General features: G+C 45.9%; 1 protein-coding gene across 1 annotated transcript in view; it reads left to right on the top strand.

Moving 5' to 3' along the window:
• Positions 1-20,242, top strand: part of GMPR (guanosine monophosphate reductase) — a 41,880-nt gene extending 21,638 nt beyond the window's left edge. Inside the window, exons 7-9 of the mRNA XM_054654943.2 lie at positions 1,313-1,355; positions 7,454-7,613; positions 15,345-20,242. Coding sequence (XP_054510918.1) covers positions 1,313-1,355; positions 7,454-7,613; positions 15,345-15,525 — 384 coding nt within the window. The 3' untranslated portion in view covers positions 15,526-20,242. The remainder of the gene's footprint in view (positions 1-1,312; positions 1,356-7,453; positions 7,614-15,344) is intronic.
• The last annotated feature ends 84 nt before the right edge of the window (positions 20,243-20,326 follow it).

Raw genomic sequence — 20,326 nt, forward strand, 5'->3', positions numbered from 1 at the left:
CCTCCTCCAGGCTATGACAGACTTGTTAAAGGGAAAGAATTGCACAAGCAGAGCCATTAAAAGGAGAGAGAGATTCAGCTGTCAGCCCAGCACTCATTCCTGGAGCTGACAGCAAGGGTGTCTAAGCTCAACAAAAGGCATAATGTGCTAGAGGTTATCAGCAAATGGAATAAAAGCCTTTAAAGTTCTACCAGGCACTGTTTGCAGTGGGGTGCCCTTTGAAAAGCCATTCACTTTTGGATCCACCTGCTCAGTTTGTGTCTGAATCCTTTTCTGGGCACACAGAGTTTCTAACCCAGAGCCCCGCTGGCAGCTGCCCATCAAAGGCAGCTCTAATATGGCTGATGGAGGGGGTGTCTGGCTGTGCTCGGCCGCAGGTCACGCACAGCCACGCGTTCTGCCAACAGGGAGGTGAAACAGCATGCGGTAACTGGCCAGTCTGGGGGTAGCTTCAAAAGCAGCAAAGATGTTGGCAGTCTGCAGTGGATCCAGATCATCAAAGGAATGGGGAGCTCTCCTGGTACAATGACTGTGTAGACTAAAGGATCTTTCATCTGGTGCTAAGACTTTTACAAATCCTAAAGAACCATAGCGCATGATGAGCTCTGCTGTGTGCCATTCCTTTTTTACAGCTCTGTCTCACATACACAACCTCCCTCCTCTCAGCTGAACTCCCTTCATTGCACTGAAACTGAAATGTGTAGGTCTAAAATGCTAAAGGTCCTGAGTGCTGTTGCTTCCTTACCAAGACCATACCATACAGTAAGGAGTAGGATGAGAGGCTCATTTTCACTTAACCAAAAATTGTATTAACTAGGTTTGTTAGAGATTATCAGATAAAAATCCAACATAACTGATGATATATTCCCTCTTCCCTCCTACTGTGGCCTTTTAATATATTGTAAACTGCTGAGAAATTGTTTTGAAATGTTTTCGGTGGTTTAAGGTAGAGGCTTGTGATACCTCTGCATCACACAGCCTTACATTAAAATGGCAGGGGATGATTCAGATCATCAGAGGAGGTTTTGGTTTCTGGTTTCTGGGATTTGGAAACTTGCAGTCAGGAATTTGCATTGTTGCTGTTACCAGTGGTATTATCAGTAGACTGTACAATAGAGTCGGTGAGCCTCAAGGAGGTAAGCAGTGGAAAGGATTATTTGGATTCTGTGAAAACGTAGCCAAGATGATACATCCCAAGTGCACGGTCAGCTCTCTTGACATGCTGTTCCTGAGCAGGGGCCACAGTGCTGCAGTGCTCACTGGGTCCCTGAGTGACCTTGCTGCCACTCACTGTTGTCATTTCTTTGTGCAGGACGGAGGATGCAACTGCCCAGGAGATGTCGCCAAAGCGTTTGGTAAGAGCTGTGTGTTGTGACACCCCCCCACGTGTCTCCAGCGCCCCTGGCAGCAGGGATGCAGGAATCGGTGTGACCCTGAATGTGTAATCAATTAGCAGGAGGTTAAGTTAGTCCCTGCAACTGACTCCAGTGAAATTAATGCACCAGGCATGAATTTGCTCTCTGGAACAGACAGTCCAAATTCTGCAGTGCAAAACATAGAGTGGTCAAAGTGATATTTAGAAATTATCTGCCAGGTGTGTATGAGATACACCTGCTGTGAGAGTACAAAGAAAACTCATAAGAGTTTCTTCTGAGTAGGGTTCAGAGATGCCTGTAACATTGCCAGATCTGGCTTATTTGAGCCCTGAGTGGAAGAAGAACTGGTGGAATGCATGTTGGACAGAAGAGCAAAACAAAAAGGCAGGCCAGATCCCCAGAGATGTTCTTGGGATCAACTGTCCACTTGAAGAGATGAGATTTTATTTATACTGTATCCCCTAGAGCTAGGCAGATGTCTGAAACATCTAAGTTAATAATTAACAGATTTTTCTTTCATGTAAGTTCAGTGAATTGTGCCAGCTCTTGATGATAGAATAGAGGATTTAATCTGTGGGTATGGTCTGTTGGGCATAAGAGTTATGTTGGTATGGGGGGGTCAAAATCATGATTGTCACTTAGCCATAACCTTGTTCAGCAGCATATGGGATGCAGGCACTAAATGCATCTTGAGATGACAAGGCATTTAAAGGTACTCTCCCACCTCCCAAAAGGCCAGACTCTTTGGAGGTGTCAAGTAGGGTAATGCCTGGAATACAGTGGGACAGCAGAGTCTCTCATGGGATTTCAGGGTGGTATGAAAACAAGATATAGCACATTATGATGCAGAATGTCTGCTTTGCAGGAAGCTTTGCAAATATGGAAAGTAGAGGCAGGCCTAAACTCAGATTACACACTTACCAAGAAAAACTCTAGGCCTGCAACTCAGCTTCTGGAAAGGTTGAAACCAAAATCTGTCTTCTAAGTTTGCAGACAGCTCCAGTTTTGAGACAGGTCAGATCACAAGGAAGACTTAATTAGAGAATTCTAAGGACAGTCGTGGAGTGATTGCTACCAGCAAGGAATGTGCTTGGTCATAGGATTTCTTATAACCCTTGTGTTACCCAGTGGTGATGTGATGCAGATACTTCCAGTTGGGTGATTCCAACATAGCTGAACAGCAGCATCCACCCTCTTAGACAAGATTGTGTTTAAAAAATGCCCAGCCTCTCCTCAGCTCTCACTCTGACATGGTGCCCGCAGTGAGGTCTTTATTTTGCCTTTCTCTGGCTTCACAGCTCACCAAGTCCTTCCTGGTGGTGTGGTCCTTGGGAGCTTGTGAACTGAAACTGTGACTTCACTGTATTCCCGGCTGTCTGCACAGAAACCTGGCCTGTGGGAAAGGTCTTTCTTCAGCAAGAGCATTTCCAGAAGCTAGAACAACAGGGAGCAACTTCACAGTGTTTCAAATGTTTTTCTTTGTAGTGTTTATTACAAGTCTGAAAGATCCCTGTAGTCTTTTTGGACTAACTGAACCTGAACCTGCTTGAAACCTGTGAAGAGACAGTTTCTGGCTTTGCTGTTCATCAAGAGGTGCTGGGATTCCCAGTGGTACATGTCTGAAGGCTGCCACAGGATTATCCCTTGGACAGAGGAGCATCAGAAAGCTGACATTTTCCAGGCAGTAGTTGTACTCTTGATAGTAACCCAGGCAGATCAGTGTGACTGTGTGTCACAGCTACAGAGCTGGAAATGATGGAGATGACCCTGAGGCAATAAACTTACTGTCTCTGGTTATGTACACTTGACGTAGACACACTGTGAACATCTGACAAGCTGGACCCAGATGCCTTTGTCAAAGGTATGTGGCAAAATAAGCTTTGAGATAACATTATTACTCTCAGTGTTTATTGAATGCTACTGAAGTGATTGGCTATCTGAACCTCTTAGAGCGTAGCCACCATACCCAACATTTACAAGTCAAAGCCTTGATACTGAATTGTCTGGCACAGACCTCCGTGCTTGAGTTACATGAATATATTGGATAGCAAAGACCAGGTGATGAAACATCCAGACCTACAATTTCATCTAGGGATGAAGGCCTGAACAAAGCATGGACAATGCACAAGAGACTTTGATTAAAGTAATTGTGCTGTCTCTTTCTGGTGGATCACTGTAAAATCTTCATGGGATGGGATGATTCCCTATTAAGGAGTGACAGAGCATCTATTTGAATTATGGGAAGTATGAGGGAATCCCAGATGTGAAGACAAGCACTGGAAAATGGCTAAAGGTGTGACTGGAGGAGCCAAGTTCATGGAAACAGAAGGAGTAGATTGGATTAAGTGAGAGAATTGTGAAGAACCAAGAAATAAAGTTAAGAAGCTTTAAGGTGCACCTGTGACTTGGTGTCAGGACTCATAGGCAGATTGGGCATTTTGACAGGGAAAACAAGGTAAAAGCCTATTTAGAAATGCAAGGAACAGGAAGCACTGAAGATGAGGAAAAGAAATGCTAGGAGAAGCATACTTTGGGAGAGACTGCTCTGGAGTTCTGGAGCTGTTGGATGGAAACCTGCTCTGCATTTGGTAAACTGAATGAAAAAGATGTAGGTTGATAGGAAAGGAAAGAGCTGTTTTGATGCAGGAATGAGAGAAAGCATTAAAGAAATTTATGCTGGGCTCTCAGATGGTTCATACAACTGAACTCTTGGAAAGGCTGATAACATGAGCACATTTCTCAGAATGCTCCAGGGAGGCACTACTGTCTCCTTTTTTAATGATGAGAAGTCAGAGCACAGAAATACTAAGTTCAATTGCCTGAGGTCACATATATTTTTCTGACACAGCCAAGAAAGAATGTGCCTTTTGAATCCTATGCCAGCATCTTTAACACATTACTGCTGTTCCTTACAGCAGTGGTGAGAAGAGATGCAGGAGCAGGGAGGGAAAAGGAAGGAAAAATCATATGGAAAAGTCAACTGGGGACATACGCTAGTTCCAGATTATACTAGATCACACTGGTTTTTTCTCCTGTTTTCAGCAGCTGTGTGGGTACCTACTGCTGCAAAGGCTTCCTGGCTCAGCTGGAGCACAGGTGAATGTTAATTCCAGGCTAAGCTCTGGTCCAGGCAAACTGAGGCTGCATCTGCCTGGAGGGTTGCCCAGCTCACAAATCCAGGCTGACTCCAGCTGAATTTGTGCAGAACCAATCTGGTTATCAGTGACTTGTACAATCAGGCATATAAAAGACATCTGAGGGACTCTATCCAGATCCAGCAGAACCGTGTGAGTGCTGCAAGCTCAGGCTGGCGTCAGCACTGCTATTCTGTAATGGCTTGAAAGAGAAGGCACTGTGAAATGTGAATGAGCAAAATCAGCCCAGATACAGCATGGGCCTCAAGGGGAAAGTCAGTGCTTGAAAGTGGCATTGTGTAAAACCAGGACGAGTCTGGCCAGCTCTGACTGAGTTGCTGGGATGCTTGTGTGCAACATACCTTATCACATCCTGTGTTATCTAGGCAACAACCACGTGTTTCCAGTCCTCTACAAACTAAAATAATGGCATGCTGTCAATCTGTACTTGAAAACAAAAGACTGCAGATGGATGTTGCAAACATCACCAGTTCTTCTGGTGGTTATACAAGGAAAATAAGTGTAAGTTAAAGACCATGCTAAAAGCTGCAACCTCCTGGTCGGATATTAACTGATGGAAACATAATGGAACAGTCTTGAAACTTTCAGATATGTTTGCAGCCCTGAAGCACAGTGGAAGGTTCTGGAGAACATTGGAGAAGTATATTTAATATGGGCTTGTCATTTCTGGAACAGCAGGGCTGCAAGCATGTGTCGTCTCAATGTTTAGACGTGCTGCATCTGCTGTAACATAGCTCCTCTCTTCTGGAATAGCTTGATGAATTATGTTGTAGTTTGCAAAAGTTACTCAAGTTGGATGAGTTTCAATCCTGTAATTCAAACATATTTGCTTCCCTCCCAAAAATATGCAGCTAAAAGGAAAATAATAAATAGATACAGAAGTGCACAGGATCCAAAATTCTGTGACTTGGAAGTGTAGTTTTCATATGCCTTTTGTATTATTAATTTGAAGGCTGTAAGACCCACAACCAAAAATGGCACTAGAATTGGGGATCAGGAGATACTATTGACACAGCAGAATCCAGAATGTCTTTTGGCAGGCTTTTGACTTGTTAAAACGCATTCTTTGCAGCCTTGACCTCAAATCTGTCCCTCCTTCCTCATGTTTTCTTCCACCCATAAAGAAGACATTAGCTAGGTTTCCCAGGGTACTTGTTTTTTGCAAAGATGGAGCAAGGTTGTGCTAGGTAGCAACAGGAATTTGCCACCAGTAATTAAAATATGAGTATTCCCCTTGTTTTTGGCAGACATGAGTCAAACCAAGACTTTAAAACTCAGCCATCTGAAACAAGAAAGCTCAGGAGAAATCTGTCAGGCAGCTGACATGATAGGATACCTGAATGGGTGCCTGGCTATAAATATTGCTTGTGATGTGCTTTGCATAAGCTTCATCTTTAGTATCCCTTTACCATGGACACAGTGTTCCTTTCAAGTAGGCACCAGGCAAAGGGAGGTGAGGTCAGCAGAGCAGCTGGGTGCTCTGCCCCCAGGCACTGCTGCCAGCTCTGCCCTTTGGCAAAGGGGTGGAGGGAGGAACTGGCACACTTCACTCTTGTCATGTGTTCCAAGATCAAAATATTCTCAACTTCAGGTTTGGTAGAAGCTGAGCAGATGTGATAGGGATTTCACTTACTTTTCAGATTTCAAGGTCTGGTGCTATTGTTGGGATAGTGACAGAGGTCAGAGCAAATCCTAATGCCAGACTTACCTAGTCTGGGATCTCCCCAGAGTTCAGATTTGTTCTTAGGAGGATGGATGTAGTTCAAGCTCATCTGCTTTCTGTGAAGTGTGGTTTATAGGTCAGTTCTTCTGCCAGTTCTGGGAAGAAGCTGAGCAGAGGAGAGGCCTGTTCTGGCACATACACATTGAAGAAGCAGAAAGTATGAAGAGGAAAATGCTTTGTTTCAGGGTTGGGTCACCACAGGCTCATAAAAGACTAAAAGCCAAATTTTCCAAGCAAGACTAGATATGCCAAAATATCACAGGAGGAGCTGCTCGTGGAATAGTTCCAGCCCAGCTGGAAATACTGGAGATCACAGTAGAAAATAAAGAATGATTCCAAAAACCTTCTTCCTGATCTTGCTCCCAATGGAGCCGATTTCATGATTTACAAAGCTAGAGGAGATAGACAGACTGAACAGTCATGACTGAGTATTCAGTGTTGCTATTCAGTATCTGGAACATATTTAGGAGTAGTAGCTATGGGTTACTTCTTTGTGGTGTGTGCTGAGAACCATAGAACCCAGGAGTGGTGGTCCTTGGACCAGAATTTTTAAACAGGAACCAAATGAGATGCATCCAGATCTCTTTGACTAGGAATCATCCAGAACAACACTGAACACAGATGGGTGATGGACTTGAAAAATCATTATTTCAGTTAAAAATCTGAATCAATCGTTTTATGTCATTGCTGGGAGGATTACATTACATCCATGAGTCTGCTTTCCTTCAGGGTACATTCCCACTCTCCACTTGTGGCCTAGAAAACTCTTGAAGTAGGAACCATCTGCTTCTGTGTACAGCATTGAGCTGTACAGAGTTAACAGGTCCCAGCCCTGTGTTTAGGACTGCTGATTGCTGCAGTTGCAGTTAATAAGGAATTGTGCTCAGATACTATTATGAAGTGAAGAGTTGAAACTGAATTTATAAACTGAAAATAAAAGGCTATGGGATAAAGTAGAATAATCTATATCTGTCATTGTAACAGAAAAGTTTTTTTTTTTCCATTTAAAGAAATACAATTCAGCCTGTGTCAGTTCTAAAGTAAAGCTTTTCATCCAAGTTTGCTGTGACTATTACAGGAGGGGACTCCGTACTAAACTATAAAATGCTGGCTATTATTTCCAGAGATCACTGTGTTCTTGCTTTGGCTTTCACCTTCTCCTTTCCCTGCTTTTTTACGTGTCCTTTTGCTGATCACAGGAGCTGGTGCTGACTTCGTCATGATTGGAGGAATGTTTGCAGGCCATGACCAGAGTGCTGGAGAAATTATAGAAAGGAATGGCAAGAAGGTGAAACTATTCTATGGAATGAGCTCTGATACAGCCATGAAGAAGCATGCAGGAGGGGTTGCTGAATACAGGTATGAATTCCATACAGGAGCAATTGCAGTGAGCCCTCCATCCAGGAACTTTTGGAGCAGAATTGGGCAGAAGGAAACAGGCCTATGCTGCTACTCCCATTGAAGCAGCTGTTTTTACATTTACAACTGCTGCATTTACAACAGCAGACCTGAGGGAGGGATGACATCAGAGGGAGACAGGGAGAAAGAGCTGGGGTTGGCTAGCTGAGAGCAGTGATGTTCACTTGTTTGCAGCTGATACGGTGTGCTGTCACTGCTGCACCAGTTGTGTGGTCTGGGAAGTCATTAGGCACTCTTCTGACTTACTGCTCCTTCAGGATGTGTATGAACTAAATGCTGGAACATGACATAGCAGGCTGCAGTTTCTGTCCCTCTGCTTGTCCACATTGGGTGTCTTCTTGATGTAGGGATTCCCAGCTAGCCCACAGGCTCCCTTCTGCTTGCAGAAAGTGGGTGCTGGTGAGCTGGTGAAGCTCAGCTGGGATTTCCCCAGTACAGAGATGAGGACCAGGACTTCCAAAGCACTCAGACACCAGCAGCAACTCTGGGACTCCCTTCTGCATTTTTTGGGCAGTCTTCATAGGCAGCAGAAGCCTGCTGTACAGATTTTCCAGCCCTCTTTTGGTAACAGAGCACCAGAGTAGCCTCAAATAATGCAGAATGCAGAAGCTTCATTTTTGAGCTAACTCCTCAGGGGAGAGGTAAGGAAGACAGATTTTGCAAAGAAATCTGTTGTCCATTGCTGTTTTACTCTGGAAAGTGCTGACAATGTTGACTTCTTGGAAAAGCAGATGACATCAGAAAACCTCTGTGTCTTTTCTGAGTGGCAGTCTTAGTCACTACCCTTGAACAACATGGTTCTTACATACTTCATTGGAGAATGACTCCTGTCTTACAGTAAACACTGGTTTATTGAGAGGTCCCTTTTGATTCTTCTCTGCTGGCAAAGATTCAGGCTCTGGTCCCATCTGGTAAATTGCTGTTTGCAGGAGTCTCAGTACACCTGCACTTCCAGCGACATGCTGGGGATTGATGGGTTTTGTTGGCCTCATCTGCTACAACCACTCCAGGATACAAGTTTTTCCTAACATGTCCTTCTGCTACCATGGGTAAGAGTTTTAGCTCTGTGAAGGTGACAGCACAGAATGTAAAGCAGAATGGGATCCACAAAATGAAATGGAATTCATGCTTTGACACAGAGATAAGCTGATAGATAGCAATCCCAGATGTCATGCTAGATAGAAGGAGAACCTCCTGTTCTCCACCCCAGCATTGACTCCTGTGGTGGTTTTTCTCTGCACCATAAAATTGTGTATTTGTTCATATAGCACTTAGTGGAGTGCAAAGTGATAAAACTTAGCCCCTGTCAGAGCATTTACAACCTAGATTGTGGCCTAGCTCGTGGCATCACAGAATCATTTGGGTTGGAAGGGACCTTTAAGGTTCATCTAGTCCAACATCCCCATAATGAGCAGGGGCATCTTCAACTAGATGAGTTTGCTCAGAACCCTGTCCAGCTTGGCCTAGAGTATTTCCAGGCATGGGACATCCACCAGGTCTCTGAGCGACCCATTCAGTGTTTTTGCTTTCAAACACAACTGGTTTTTTGTAGAAGAAAGAGCTGCACGAGACGCCATCTGCATCTGAGACAAGCTGAAATGATGCACCAGACATGTTGCATATCTCTGAGCTTTGATTCACTTTGGGTTCATATGCCACTGCCCAGAAGCAGTGCACAGTCTGGGAGCTCTTTTTTCTTTTTTTGTCCCCTAGCAAGTCTGCTTGTCATCAAAGCCTCAGAACAAATGGTCTGATGGACAGCACTAATAAGTGTCTCTTAATATAAAAGTGGCAGCTGCCAATTGTACAGTTGTGCTGGCAGCCTTTACCTGAATGATCATTTCCTGTCCTGTGCGACCCTGAGCTTGAGTCAGCTGGAGTGTGGGAAGGGCCTGATGCTGCTCAGGCCTGTGGTTAATGGCATTTCCCTGAGAGCCGTCTCACTGAGCAGCCCAAGCGTGCTGCTGGATCTCAGTGCAGCACAGTCATTAGGGACTGGCCTCCACAGAGCTGGTGAAAGATGTAGGAAGAGTTTGAGAAGGCTGGCTGTACCAAGAGGACAAAGGACTAAGGCAGCTCTTAAATTCTGTTCTACCTAATTAGGTGTGTGTGATCTGGCAACAACATTTATTGCCAGCAGGAGAACTAATTGACACTGGTCCCTCTTAAAAATGAGATAAAGTGCAAGTATCCCATCTTGTAGGATCAAAGGTTATACAGAAAGGTGCTGTATTTGGCTCAGTCTAGACAAAGTCATTTATGTGCAATAAATGACTTTTAAAGTCATTATGTGCAATGCTATACAAATTTGGCTTGATCCATAGCTGTATTTTGATTTGCATCCTTGATTTGAGAATTTCCTGGGGACCAGGTTCTGAAACTTTCTCAGCAGCAAGGGAGCAGGAGCACAATCTGAAATTTTTAGTCTCTGTTGAAATACTACATTTCTGTGCCACTAATAGGTAGCATAGGAGGAGTATCCCAGTGTACTGCTAGATACAACAGCTCCAGACACTGAATCTGTGAGCCTTGGCTCTTAACTAGGGAAGTGCTGATACTCATCTTCACTCTACAGCCATGACACTGACCTGGCTACCTGTACCAGCCTTGGGCTCAGTCTTCCTTGGTCTGTCCCAGCATGAGTGTCACTGTGATTTAAAAACAGCAGCTGCTAAATCCAGAAGGCATTGAAGGGGGATTTGAAACAGCACAAGGTTTCTCTTATAGTAAAAGTTACAGGAAGTTTAATCACTTCCTAGATTAGCTGATGGCAAGCTTGAACCAAAAGGGTTCTTAGTCAGCATTTTAAATGCTGGATACCCCAAACTTGACCCAAACAAGTCAAGTCAGTGGGGTTCCTTTATATGCATTTAAAAAGCCCAGCTGTAAGTCTGTATTGGTGACCCAAATAAGCTGTTTTGTCTTTAAAAGAGCCTGAACACTCACAGTGTGTTATTGGAGCAGTGGGGAGCTCAGTGTGCTCAGTCCCCTGCAGAATCAGACTGCTTGTCATTTAACTTCATCTTCTCAAAATTACACGTGTTGGCTGGAGAACCTGAGCCTGCAGTAGCTACATTAAAACTGACAGATAAGGTGAGATGGCTGTGGCAGGGAATAAAGTCATGAGAGTAATTGTTTTTGTAATGAATATGTGAAGCTGATCCCATTTAATCTGTATACTCACTTTCATTAATCTTATGTCATTTATATATTGGTTTTACATTTTCACCTCCTTCCATGAGGAATATGGATCAGAGCTGGGGATTTCTGAAAGGCAATTTTTATGTTTCTTTTGTGGGAGACAAGAAATAAGGCAAGCAGGGTCTGAGGATGCATGCAGTATTATTCAGTTTGAGTCAATTTGTTTTTGTTAACCCTTTTGAAATTTCACAGGTTTTGTGTGAATGCTGCAGTTCTATTGTGGCCACTCAGCAATTCACAGCTGCTACTAAGCTGGGTTTGGGCGCTTTATATTAACTGCAGGGTGAAATTTTGGCCACAGAGACAGAATAGCACCAACTGCCAGCTGCTGCTTACCATCTTGTGTATCCCAAATGATAGCCTGGAAGACCTGCCCCCAGTTCCTCCATTTCTTATATGGCCCACTCAAAAGATTGCTTCATGCCAGGGCAGCCTGACCCCTTTATTCTGACCCACATTTTGCTGGGCTGACAGAGCACCATCTCATGTGTTCCATCCCATGCAGCCTGCCAGGATTCCCACCCACCACACACATCCCTCCATGCAGCAGCCTTCAGCTGGCCAGGAGGGGCACCACAGACTGGGCCCTGTGCAAAAAGTCTGAAACAAATGGTTTTCTCTTTCTGTTCAGTGGCTGGCAAGAGTCAGAGTTACTGCTGAGAGCATCTGAGCACACCTTTCCCAGCCGCTGGGAGCCTCAATTGCTCTGTCATCACCTTTCTTTCTGAGAAGGGGTTACTTTTAGGTCATAACTCCAGGAGAGATGTCAGAGCAGCAAAACCCTCAGCAGCTCCTGCTGAACTTGCTTATGCAGCTCTCTGCCAAGTGTGCCAGCTTTTGTGACAGCCCGTGTAATCCATTGTCATGGTTTATCCCAGCAGGCAGTAAACACCACACAGGCACTCGCTCACTCCACCCCCCAGTGCGATGGGAGACAGAATTGGGAAAAAAACCAGCAAAATTCATGGCTTGAGATAAAGACAGTTTAGTAGGACAGAAAGGGAAGGAATAATAACAACAGCAATAATAATATACAAAACAGTTATACACAATTTTTATACACCACTCGCCAACCAATGCCCAGCCAGTTCCTGGGCAGTGGCCCCAGCCAGCTTTCCCCCCTAGTTTATATACTGAGCCTGTTGCCATATGGTATGGAGTGTCCCTTTGGTCAGTTTGGGTCAGCTGTCCTGGCTGTGTCCTGTCCCAGCTTCTTGTGCCCCCCAGCCTACTTGCTGGTGGGGTGGTGTGAGGAAGAGGAAAGTCCTTGACTTGCAGTAACCACAGCTTGGCAGTAACTTAAAACACTGGTGTGTTGCCAACACTGAGGGCTGTCCACAGGACACAGTTCCTTTACAGCTGTCCCTTTTCTAGCATGAGTCACACGGGGACTACACTCCTTTTGGGAGTGCACTGCACGTCTCCTCAGGTGTGTCCAGGTGTGTCTCCTCTCCCAGTGGCCATTGCTGTTTCATAAATACACTTGAGGAGAGGTGTCATGTGCTCCCCTGACTTGCTGAAAGTTTGGTGGCTCACACCATTTTTGGAACATCTCTGGAATGATGCAGGCCCTGACCTTATCCCACACAGGTCACACCGGCCCCCCATGTCACCTGAACCCTATTGTCTTTGGCCAGCACAGCACCCATGTGGCTGCTGGTACAAGTCAGCTGGGTGCTCATCACATTGGGCACTCATGAATGTACTAACAGGGTGTTTGGACATAAATAATTTGGGCATGCATGCATGAACTGATTGGATGCTTATGCAGAAATTACTGGCTATTCATGCATGAATTAATTGGGCACTCGTGCATTAATTTATTCAGTGCTCATGCATGAACTAATCTGGCACTCACACAACACAGCAAGCCCAGTAATTTACGGCCTATATGTCACTCCTTGGGAAAGCACGTATTGGGGAGCTCTTAGAAGGTTAGTCCAATATGAACTCTTTGATCATCACAGTCTTAATGTACATAAGTTAAAAACTCCATTTTTCCTCCCTGTGGACCAGCCACCAGGGATTAATACTGTAGCAATTCACTTACTAAATGTCTCTCCTCCATCTTGAGCACTGTGTTAAAGGGGTTAACATTTGGTTGTATGGCCATATGGATACAGATCCCACCCCTGGGCCAGACTACAGCAATTAATAGCGCACCGGTGTGTGCATACACGTAGTGAAATTCCACCCACGCTTCCCTGGGAACCAGATGACTCCTCAGCTCGCTCTGAGCAACATGTTATCTCTTAAACACCCCTTTCCTCTGGGGGCAAGACTATTGGGGTCAATGTTAGCACAGCTTGAGAATATATTCATCAGAAACTTCATCCCCTTATCCCTGTGGACAAGGCTGTGGAGCTAATCTCACACCTCTCTTCTAGAGTGTTTTCCCCAGTATGATGTCTACAGATTACTCCTTGATCAACAGGACATCCCACCAGCTGACACTGGAGGAGCAATAGCAAGTGTTTAGCTGTCAGAGCTTTGGGACTGTGTCATTAGATATTCACCACTTTTGAATATCTTGGTCTCCAAAGCCTGAAGTGGCAACGCACAGGCTTCAGCTTCCTAACACCATTGTAGCCACTGCAGGGATCTCCCCCAGGGGCAGTGGCTGTAACCATCACCCATTTCTGTATTTTTTCACTGAAAAAAGGACCACCAAGCACTCATGCTCATAGGAGCAATGTGCAGCTTATGACCCACAGGATGCTTAAGCATGAATTAACAGGGAATTTACATTTACTAATGGTGCATTCGTGCATCAGGTAATTGATCTCTCATGCATGAACTGAATGGGCAGCCATGCACGACTGCAGTAAACCCTGCACTCCTTGCCCAGGACAGCACGCAGGGCTCTTCAGGTGGCAGGACGTGATAGAATTTTCACTGGTTTCTGCAAATCCCAGACATGGCACTGTCTCTCACAATCTTGCAGGAAGCTCCCTGGAGCCTGAGCTCAACCTCCCAACTTTGACTGGAAGAGATGAGCACGGCCAAAAGCCAGGAACAGTGGCATGAGTGTCATTTCATGGGTCCAGCCTTTTCCTTCTGGCACTGGAGCTGAAAATAAAAGCCTGGGAACTCCCAGCATCACAGGTCATACAACAGATCCCTAAGCCCTGTGCAGTCTGCAAGATGCCGGTGGCACATCCATCTTCCACTGGCCACTCACTGCAGTGTTTTAAGAGTTTTAAGAAAGAGTCAATTACTCATCAGATATAGGGAGATTAATCCTTACTCACACGGCATATCCACACTTTGCCTTTATTGTCTCCCTAGGGCTGTGACTTCGCATTTAAACTAACAGGATGAAATATAGCCAGGCTCACACTGAAGTACCTCCACGTAGCAGCTCTTGCTGTTGTTAATGATTCACAAATGGAACCTACAAACAGGCATGGCCTTTCTTGTACTATCCCCTGGAAACTTTTAAGGAAGAAGCAAATAAAGCCACATCTAGAATGACGGCAGACTGCTGCCATGATTTCTGCTCCATTTTGTAGGGCAGAAGGAAAGCATCTCCTCTTTTCTCCCACATCTGTCTTAGACCCTCCCTTCCCAAGGCTTGCCTTCCCAGAAGAGCCAGTGTGCCAGGCAGAACAAGCTTACTCTAAAGTGTAGTGGGATCAGCTGCTGATGCCACTGATCAGCTGATTAAGGGTCTCTGCTACAGGAGGGATTGCTGAACATGGGGCTGGAGAAAGCTGGAGGAGGAGTGGAAGTTATTTGCCTGGATTCTTCCATCATGTAACTCTTCAGAGGTGCTTTTTGGGAACAGTGTAGTCTGTGCTGGCATGCACCAGCACTTGACAGTATTCACAACACTGGTATTTTTCTGGCCTTTTTGCCTGGCACTGAATTGTGCTAGATTACCTTTTAGCTTCAAGGGACAGCTGTGCAGCAGGTTTCTGTAACAGGTTTCCCACTCTCTCTCTCTGTGAGCTCTGGAGAATCACACTGGTAGGAGACAGCCAGAGCACTTCCATCTGTGTCTGATCAGTAACATGGGACAGAGCCCAAGGGCCATGAAGCCTCTGTAGAGCTGTGCTGGGTGGTGCCTGCTGAGAACCAGCTCCAACATTTCGCTGTTTGAGTCTGGCCATTCCTTACACTTTAAAGCTTGCAGCTCTCACAGTCAAATTTACTTTTCAATAAAGCTGGAAGTTCCACTTGCTTGTAGGCAGATGGTAGAGGGGAGAAGGGGGCAGATCTGTAAATAAACTCATGGGATATTGGAGCATCTACAAGATCTGTCTGCTTCTACTTCTCAGTGTTGGTGGTGAGTGGAGCTGAGGCGTTTCAGTGCTTGAGAGCACCAAGCAGCAGCAAGCAGCAGCAGCAAGCAGTAAAGCTGGGGGCACGTTTGTAAACTGCAGCCTGCAGAGTTAAGTGCCACAATTCTCCATTAAACACACTCATGTTTTGCATGCATATGAATGCAGTGACTGATCTCTTCTCCAGGGCTTCAGAGGGCAAGACTGTGGAGGTACCATACAAAGGGGATGTGGAACACACCATCCTGGACATCCTCGGGGGGCTGCGCTCCACCTGCACCTACGTGGGAGCTGCCAAACTCAAGGAACTGAGCAAGAGAACGACGTTTATCCGGGTCACCCAGCAGCACAACGAGGTCTTCTCCTAGCCTAGGCCTGGGGGGCTGGAAAGGGCTGGAGAAGAAGAGCAGGAAGGGCTGCTCTCTTCCCTTGCTTTCTCCTCCATGTTGTGTTAGTGGCAAACTTCCCTCTCTCTCTCTCAGAACGGCAGTGTCATAGCCATTGGCTATGGCTGGGATTTGGAAGGGGAAGGTCATGCTATTAACACAATGCTATTGATTCAAAATGCAATTGCCTCATCTTTTATCGTTGTGCCTATTTTATTTTTTAATCATTTCTTCACCTGTTTTTTTCCCCCCTCTGATAAATAGCTGCTGAAACCTCAGTTAACAAGGAATTGGCTTGTACAGACATGGCTGTTAACGCCTGCACACATTCACACATTCCCTTTTCTACGACTGACCTGTCAGCTACCACCACTTTCTGGCAGTGCACCTTTCAGAAATTGCAGGCTGGGAGAGAAAAAGATGCAAGGAATTACATGGAGAAAAAAACCCTCAAATTCTCTTCATCTTTTTTCTGGCTAAAGAACGGATGATATGGCACAGCTGCCAGAGGTGGATGGTAGATGAGGCCTGGCTGCTGCTGACATGTGATGCTAAAAACACCAGATCTCTGTCACTTTCAGTTCACAGGGCTGATGTTGCTGTTCTTTCTTAAACCTCCCTGTTCAATGGACTTGCCCCTTCAGAGAAGCGGGCACTGAATGTAGCAAAACTGTGCTGGCCCCCCTGCCCCCATCTGAGGAGATCATTCAGGTGACCACTTTTCAGAGCTTGCCTGCTTTATCATAAGTGCAGTTATTGAATTACCTGGGTTCCTGCTTTTACCTGCTCTCTGGGAACAGGTTTTTAAAACACTGAAACTCAGCAACTGTAAGCCTGACATGGGGGGACAATTCTTTGTAGCCCTCCCTGTTCCCTTGCCTGCTCACATCCATTTAGCAAAGATGTAAAAGCGCTGTGCAGTGCATTGTCTGTGGCCAGGTGGAGGAGGCCAGAGGGATCAAATTGCCTTCTGGTTATGTGGTACCACTGCTTTGCAGTCCTTGACATCATGTAAAGCAAGAGAGAGCTTTTGGCAGAGCAGCCTGGTTGATTGCAAGACACTGTCAGGCTGAGATGGAGTTAAAGCATTTGCTCTAAAGGCAGTAGTGAATGTTTTAGACTCTTGGTAACACCTCAACAAAGTGTAATGGCCTGATAATTAATTGATAAATCACAATGAAAATTTCTTTGGAAATACACATTGCATCCACATGAATACCACAGTAGCTTGATATGATAAATGATGTAAAAGTCTGCACCAATGAATTAATAATGCTTGGCCACTTACTTTAAACTGCTGCTGAGATCATAATGCAGCTGATGTTACTTCAGTACTTCAGAGTCTTACTTTCCCCTCCTGTAGATATCTGTGGAAAGAGGCAGGCTTCTTTTGAAAAGCAAAAAAGTGATCTGTAGGAAAAGGAATAGCAAAGAGAAACTCCAGAATTAAACTCATATGCTGGACCGCTCAAAAAGCCAATCACAAGGACTGGTACAGTTAACCATGCTGAGAAGCAAATCCAGGCCACAAGCTGATCCCTGGTGATTTTTCAGTGTGTTGTGCACATTAGAAAAAGCAGAGGGTATCTTCTAAATTGCCTGGTATTTTAAATGTCTTCATTTAACATGTAGGATGTACTTCTTAATTGTGGGATGACCTCTTCCTCTGCTTTGGAAGAGAACGAGGGCCTTGATGTGAGCACAGGTTATGCTTGTGCTGGCTGCAAGGACCATTTGTCTTGCCCACATATCATAAAGGAATGTCAATGCAGAAGAGAAGCAGGCCCTGTGAATCCAGGCCCTGATCTCTGTTCCCTCCAGCCTGGAAGCATCATGTTAAGAGAATGCAAGGCTTCTCCACCACAGAAAGGCGCCATGGGCCACCTACTGCTCTCAGCTGCACTAGGCCCAGAGCAGGGCAGTGTGACCTCTCTGCATCAGTTCAGCTGTGGGACAGCATTGGTCTCCATTTATGTGATGTAGAGGGAAAGCAAATGGACACCTCTGTCAGGAGGAGGGTTGGACCACCACGGCCCAGGCCTGACCACAGGTGTGTCTCCACACTGGTGCCTTCACATGTGGGAAGTGCAGCACTCTGCTGGTCTCATGCCCACTCTCACTAGCGCTTTTCTACTTTTTTTAGCTACATTTCTAAGTGGAATTTAAGAAATACATATGCATATAAGAAAATATATATATTTGTAAACCTTTTTTTAAAAGATCATGCGCACACCAAACCAAGCAGCTTCATGATGGCCTCAGAACAGTTGCTTTTCCAAAGGGCAGGTGCTGGGGGCAAGGGGAGGCTGCCTCTCTACAAGTGTGGCAAATGGGGCCACTCTTCCACCTCCTTTCCTTCTCCTCCTGCACATAACTCTGATCAGTGACTAATAGGAAAGGGACAAGCTATTCTTAAGCTGTCCCCAGAATTCTTCAGTCTGTGAATGACATTTGATGCCATGAATGGTGATTGATAAAGTTTTGATGTTGGGTATTTGGTTTTCTGAATAGCAGGTCTTACCTCTGTTTTGATAAGCAACATGTTTTCTTTCATTTTCTCCTCTCCAAAAGTGAGCAGGAGAGAGAAATGAGATGCAGAAAGTCTGAACTGGTGGCATGTCTGCATCTCACCCAGTTATATGTGAATTTTGTTCAGGAATAACCCTTAGCTATGTCAGTGCTTACCACTGACACTGTATATGTGCAGCTCTGAGACAGGCTGGAAAATACAAAAAAAAAAAAAAAAAAAGGCACTGGAGTCCCCTTTAACACCTATTCCTGTGCTGCAGTTTTTGCCCTGATCTTCACTTAGCTCCAGGTCCTGTACCCTGCTCAAGCCTGCTGCCACTCCCATAAGGAACAGAGGCAGAGGGAGCGAGGAACATGCTTTGTCTGGCAGGATGGTCCAAGTCAAGACCACAACCACTGACAAATGCCATGTGCCATTTGTAGATCTACCTCACCTGCACATCTAACTGGGTTTTTTGTTACTTGGTGTCCTTTTGTGGGAAACGAAATCTTTTAAGTGCTTAATAATGCTTAATGTTAAGTCATTCTGCATAACCAGGTCTTTAATCCTACACTCCAACCCCATCCTGGTCCAGAGGAATGCTGTGAGTGACAGCCTGTACTGTAGGCCAGGGCCATGCCATGCCTGCTGCCCCCAGCCAGGCAATTGTTGGGCTCCCAAGAGCAGTGTTGAGGTTCCCACTGGATCCACAGAAGTGCAGTTTAACATACCAAAGACCTACAAGTGGGGATGCTGAAAAGGGCAACATTTTGTCATTAAGCAGTCCCTGCTGAGCATGTCTGCCTGTGGCTTCTTGAAACATAAGGACACCTCTAACACCCCTGGCACTCCCAGTGCTGCTCTTGGGTTGACTTGCTGGAGCACATTTTGCAGGGTGGGCTCCTGCCCATAGAGCCTGGTCACCAGAACTCTCCTTGGGAGGGAAGGGCTCGGCACAGGAGCGGCCTTGCGCACTCCCCAGTGACTCCTCTGCAAGGAGTGCACTGTGCAAGTGGACACCTCCTTGTAGGTGTGAGCAATTGCTAAAGGGGTGGGCTTTAGCCAGCATCCTGACAGATGCAAAACAAGCCACCAAGGTCTCCATTCTCTGGGAGAAACACATTCCCATATGCTCATTGGAACAGCCAGTGGGGCAGGAGCTTTGGCTGTGCTTTGGTGCCACTTTCTTCTCCCTCAGGGCATGGTGGGGTTGAATGTAGGATGGGGACACCCTGTAAATACAGAGAGTTAAAAGGCAGGATCAGAAGAAGCCTCTGTTTGCCTTTGGGGGAGCTTTTCCCATATAATATGTGCCTGTCTCTTCTTTAAGCTAGTCAATAGCAGGGGTAGAAAGGATGGGGATAAGGAAGAAGTGTGGCAGCTGTTGGCCAAGCCCCACTGTGTTGGGACAGGTGCTTTCAGTCAAGGACATGATGACAGTTTGAAGCTTTTCTGAACCAAGCACTCCCTACGTTATACCTGTTGAACTCCACTCTTGTGACAGACTTGTTGCTGCAGCTTTCTGCCACTGTATGTACAGTGTCTATCCATCACCATCTCACATCCCCCACTAGGGGATGGTGCTGTTTAGTTGCTAATACCAGTTTTACACCAAAAATTCTCTTTTGGAGCCAGGAGGGCTTTTGAAGCCAGTGCCAGATTTGGCCTTGTGTAGAAGAGAAGTGGGGGCGAAAATGCCAGGGCTCAAGAACGGGGGTTTTCCCTCTGCAGCAGCCAAGGCCAGCAGGTGGGAGAGGGCCAGCCCTTCCCTGCGGGCTGGGAGCTGCCAGGGGCAGCGGGGTTGAAGCATGTCTTGAGTAGATGCTGGCAGAGCTCTGCACTCAGGACAGGCCACCCCCTGCAGCCTTAGCTTCATTGGTGGTCACCTAGATGCTTAAGCGAGCCCTCCCCAACATTTATTTGACACAGTGTTTGCTGGCTAAAGTTTTCATACATAAATCAGTTTGGAGTCCAGGACTCCCTGGCGTTGCCTGTGATAACTGTGAAGCACTTCCGTGTCATTGGCCAAAAAGCTGCTGGGCTTTCAGTGTTTTGCTGCCCTGCTCAGCCCTGCTGAGATGGTGATGAGATGCTGCCCCGCTTCCCTCTGCTGTGGCATCCGCGTGTGTGCTGCCCAATCATCCCAACTGCTCCCAAGTTTTTGTTATTCAATAAAGAGCTTCACCCTGATGGGCTGCAGAGAGTTTTATTGCCACAGGTGGGAGGGTACAGGCCGCCTCTGGGCATCATCACAAGTAAAAGCCAATGCTCTCA

The sequence above is a fragment of the Agelaius phoeniceus genome, chromosome 1 (genome assembly GCF_051311805.1).
Source record: "Agelaius phoeniceus isolate bAgePho1 chromosome 1, bAgePho1.hap1, whole genome shotgun sequence".
NCBI lineage: Eukaryota > Metazoa > Chordata > Aves > Passeriformes > Icteridae > Agelaius > Agelaius phoeniceus.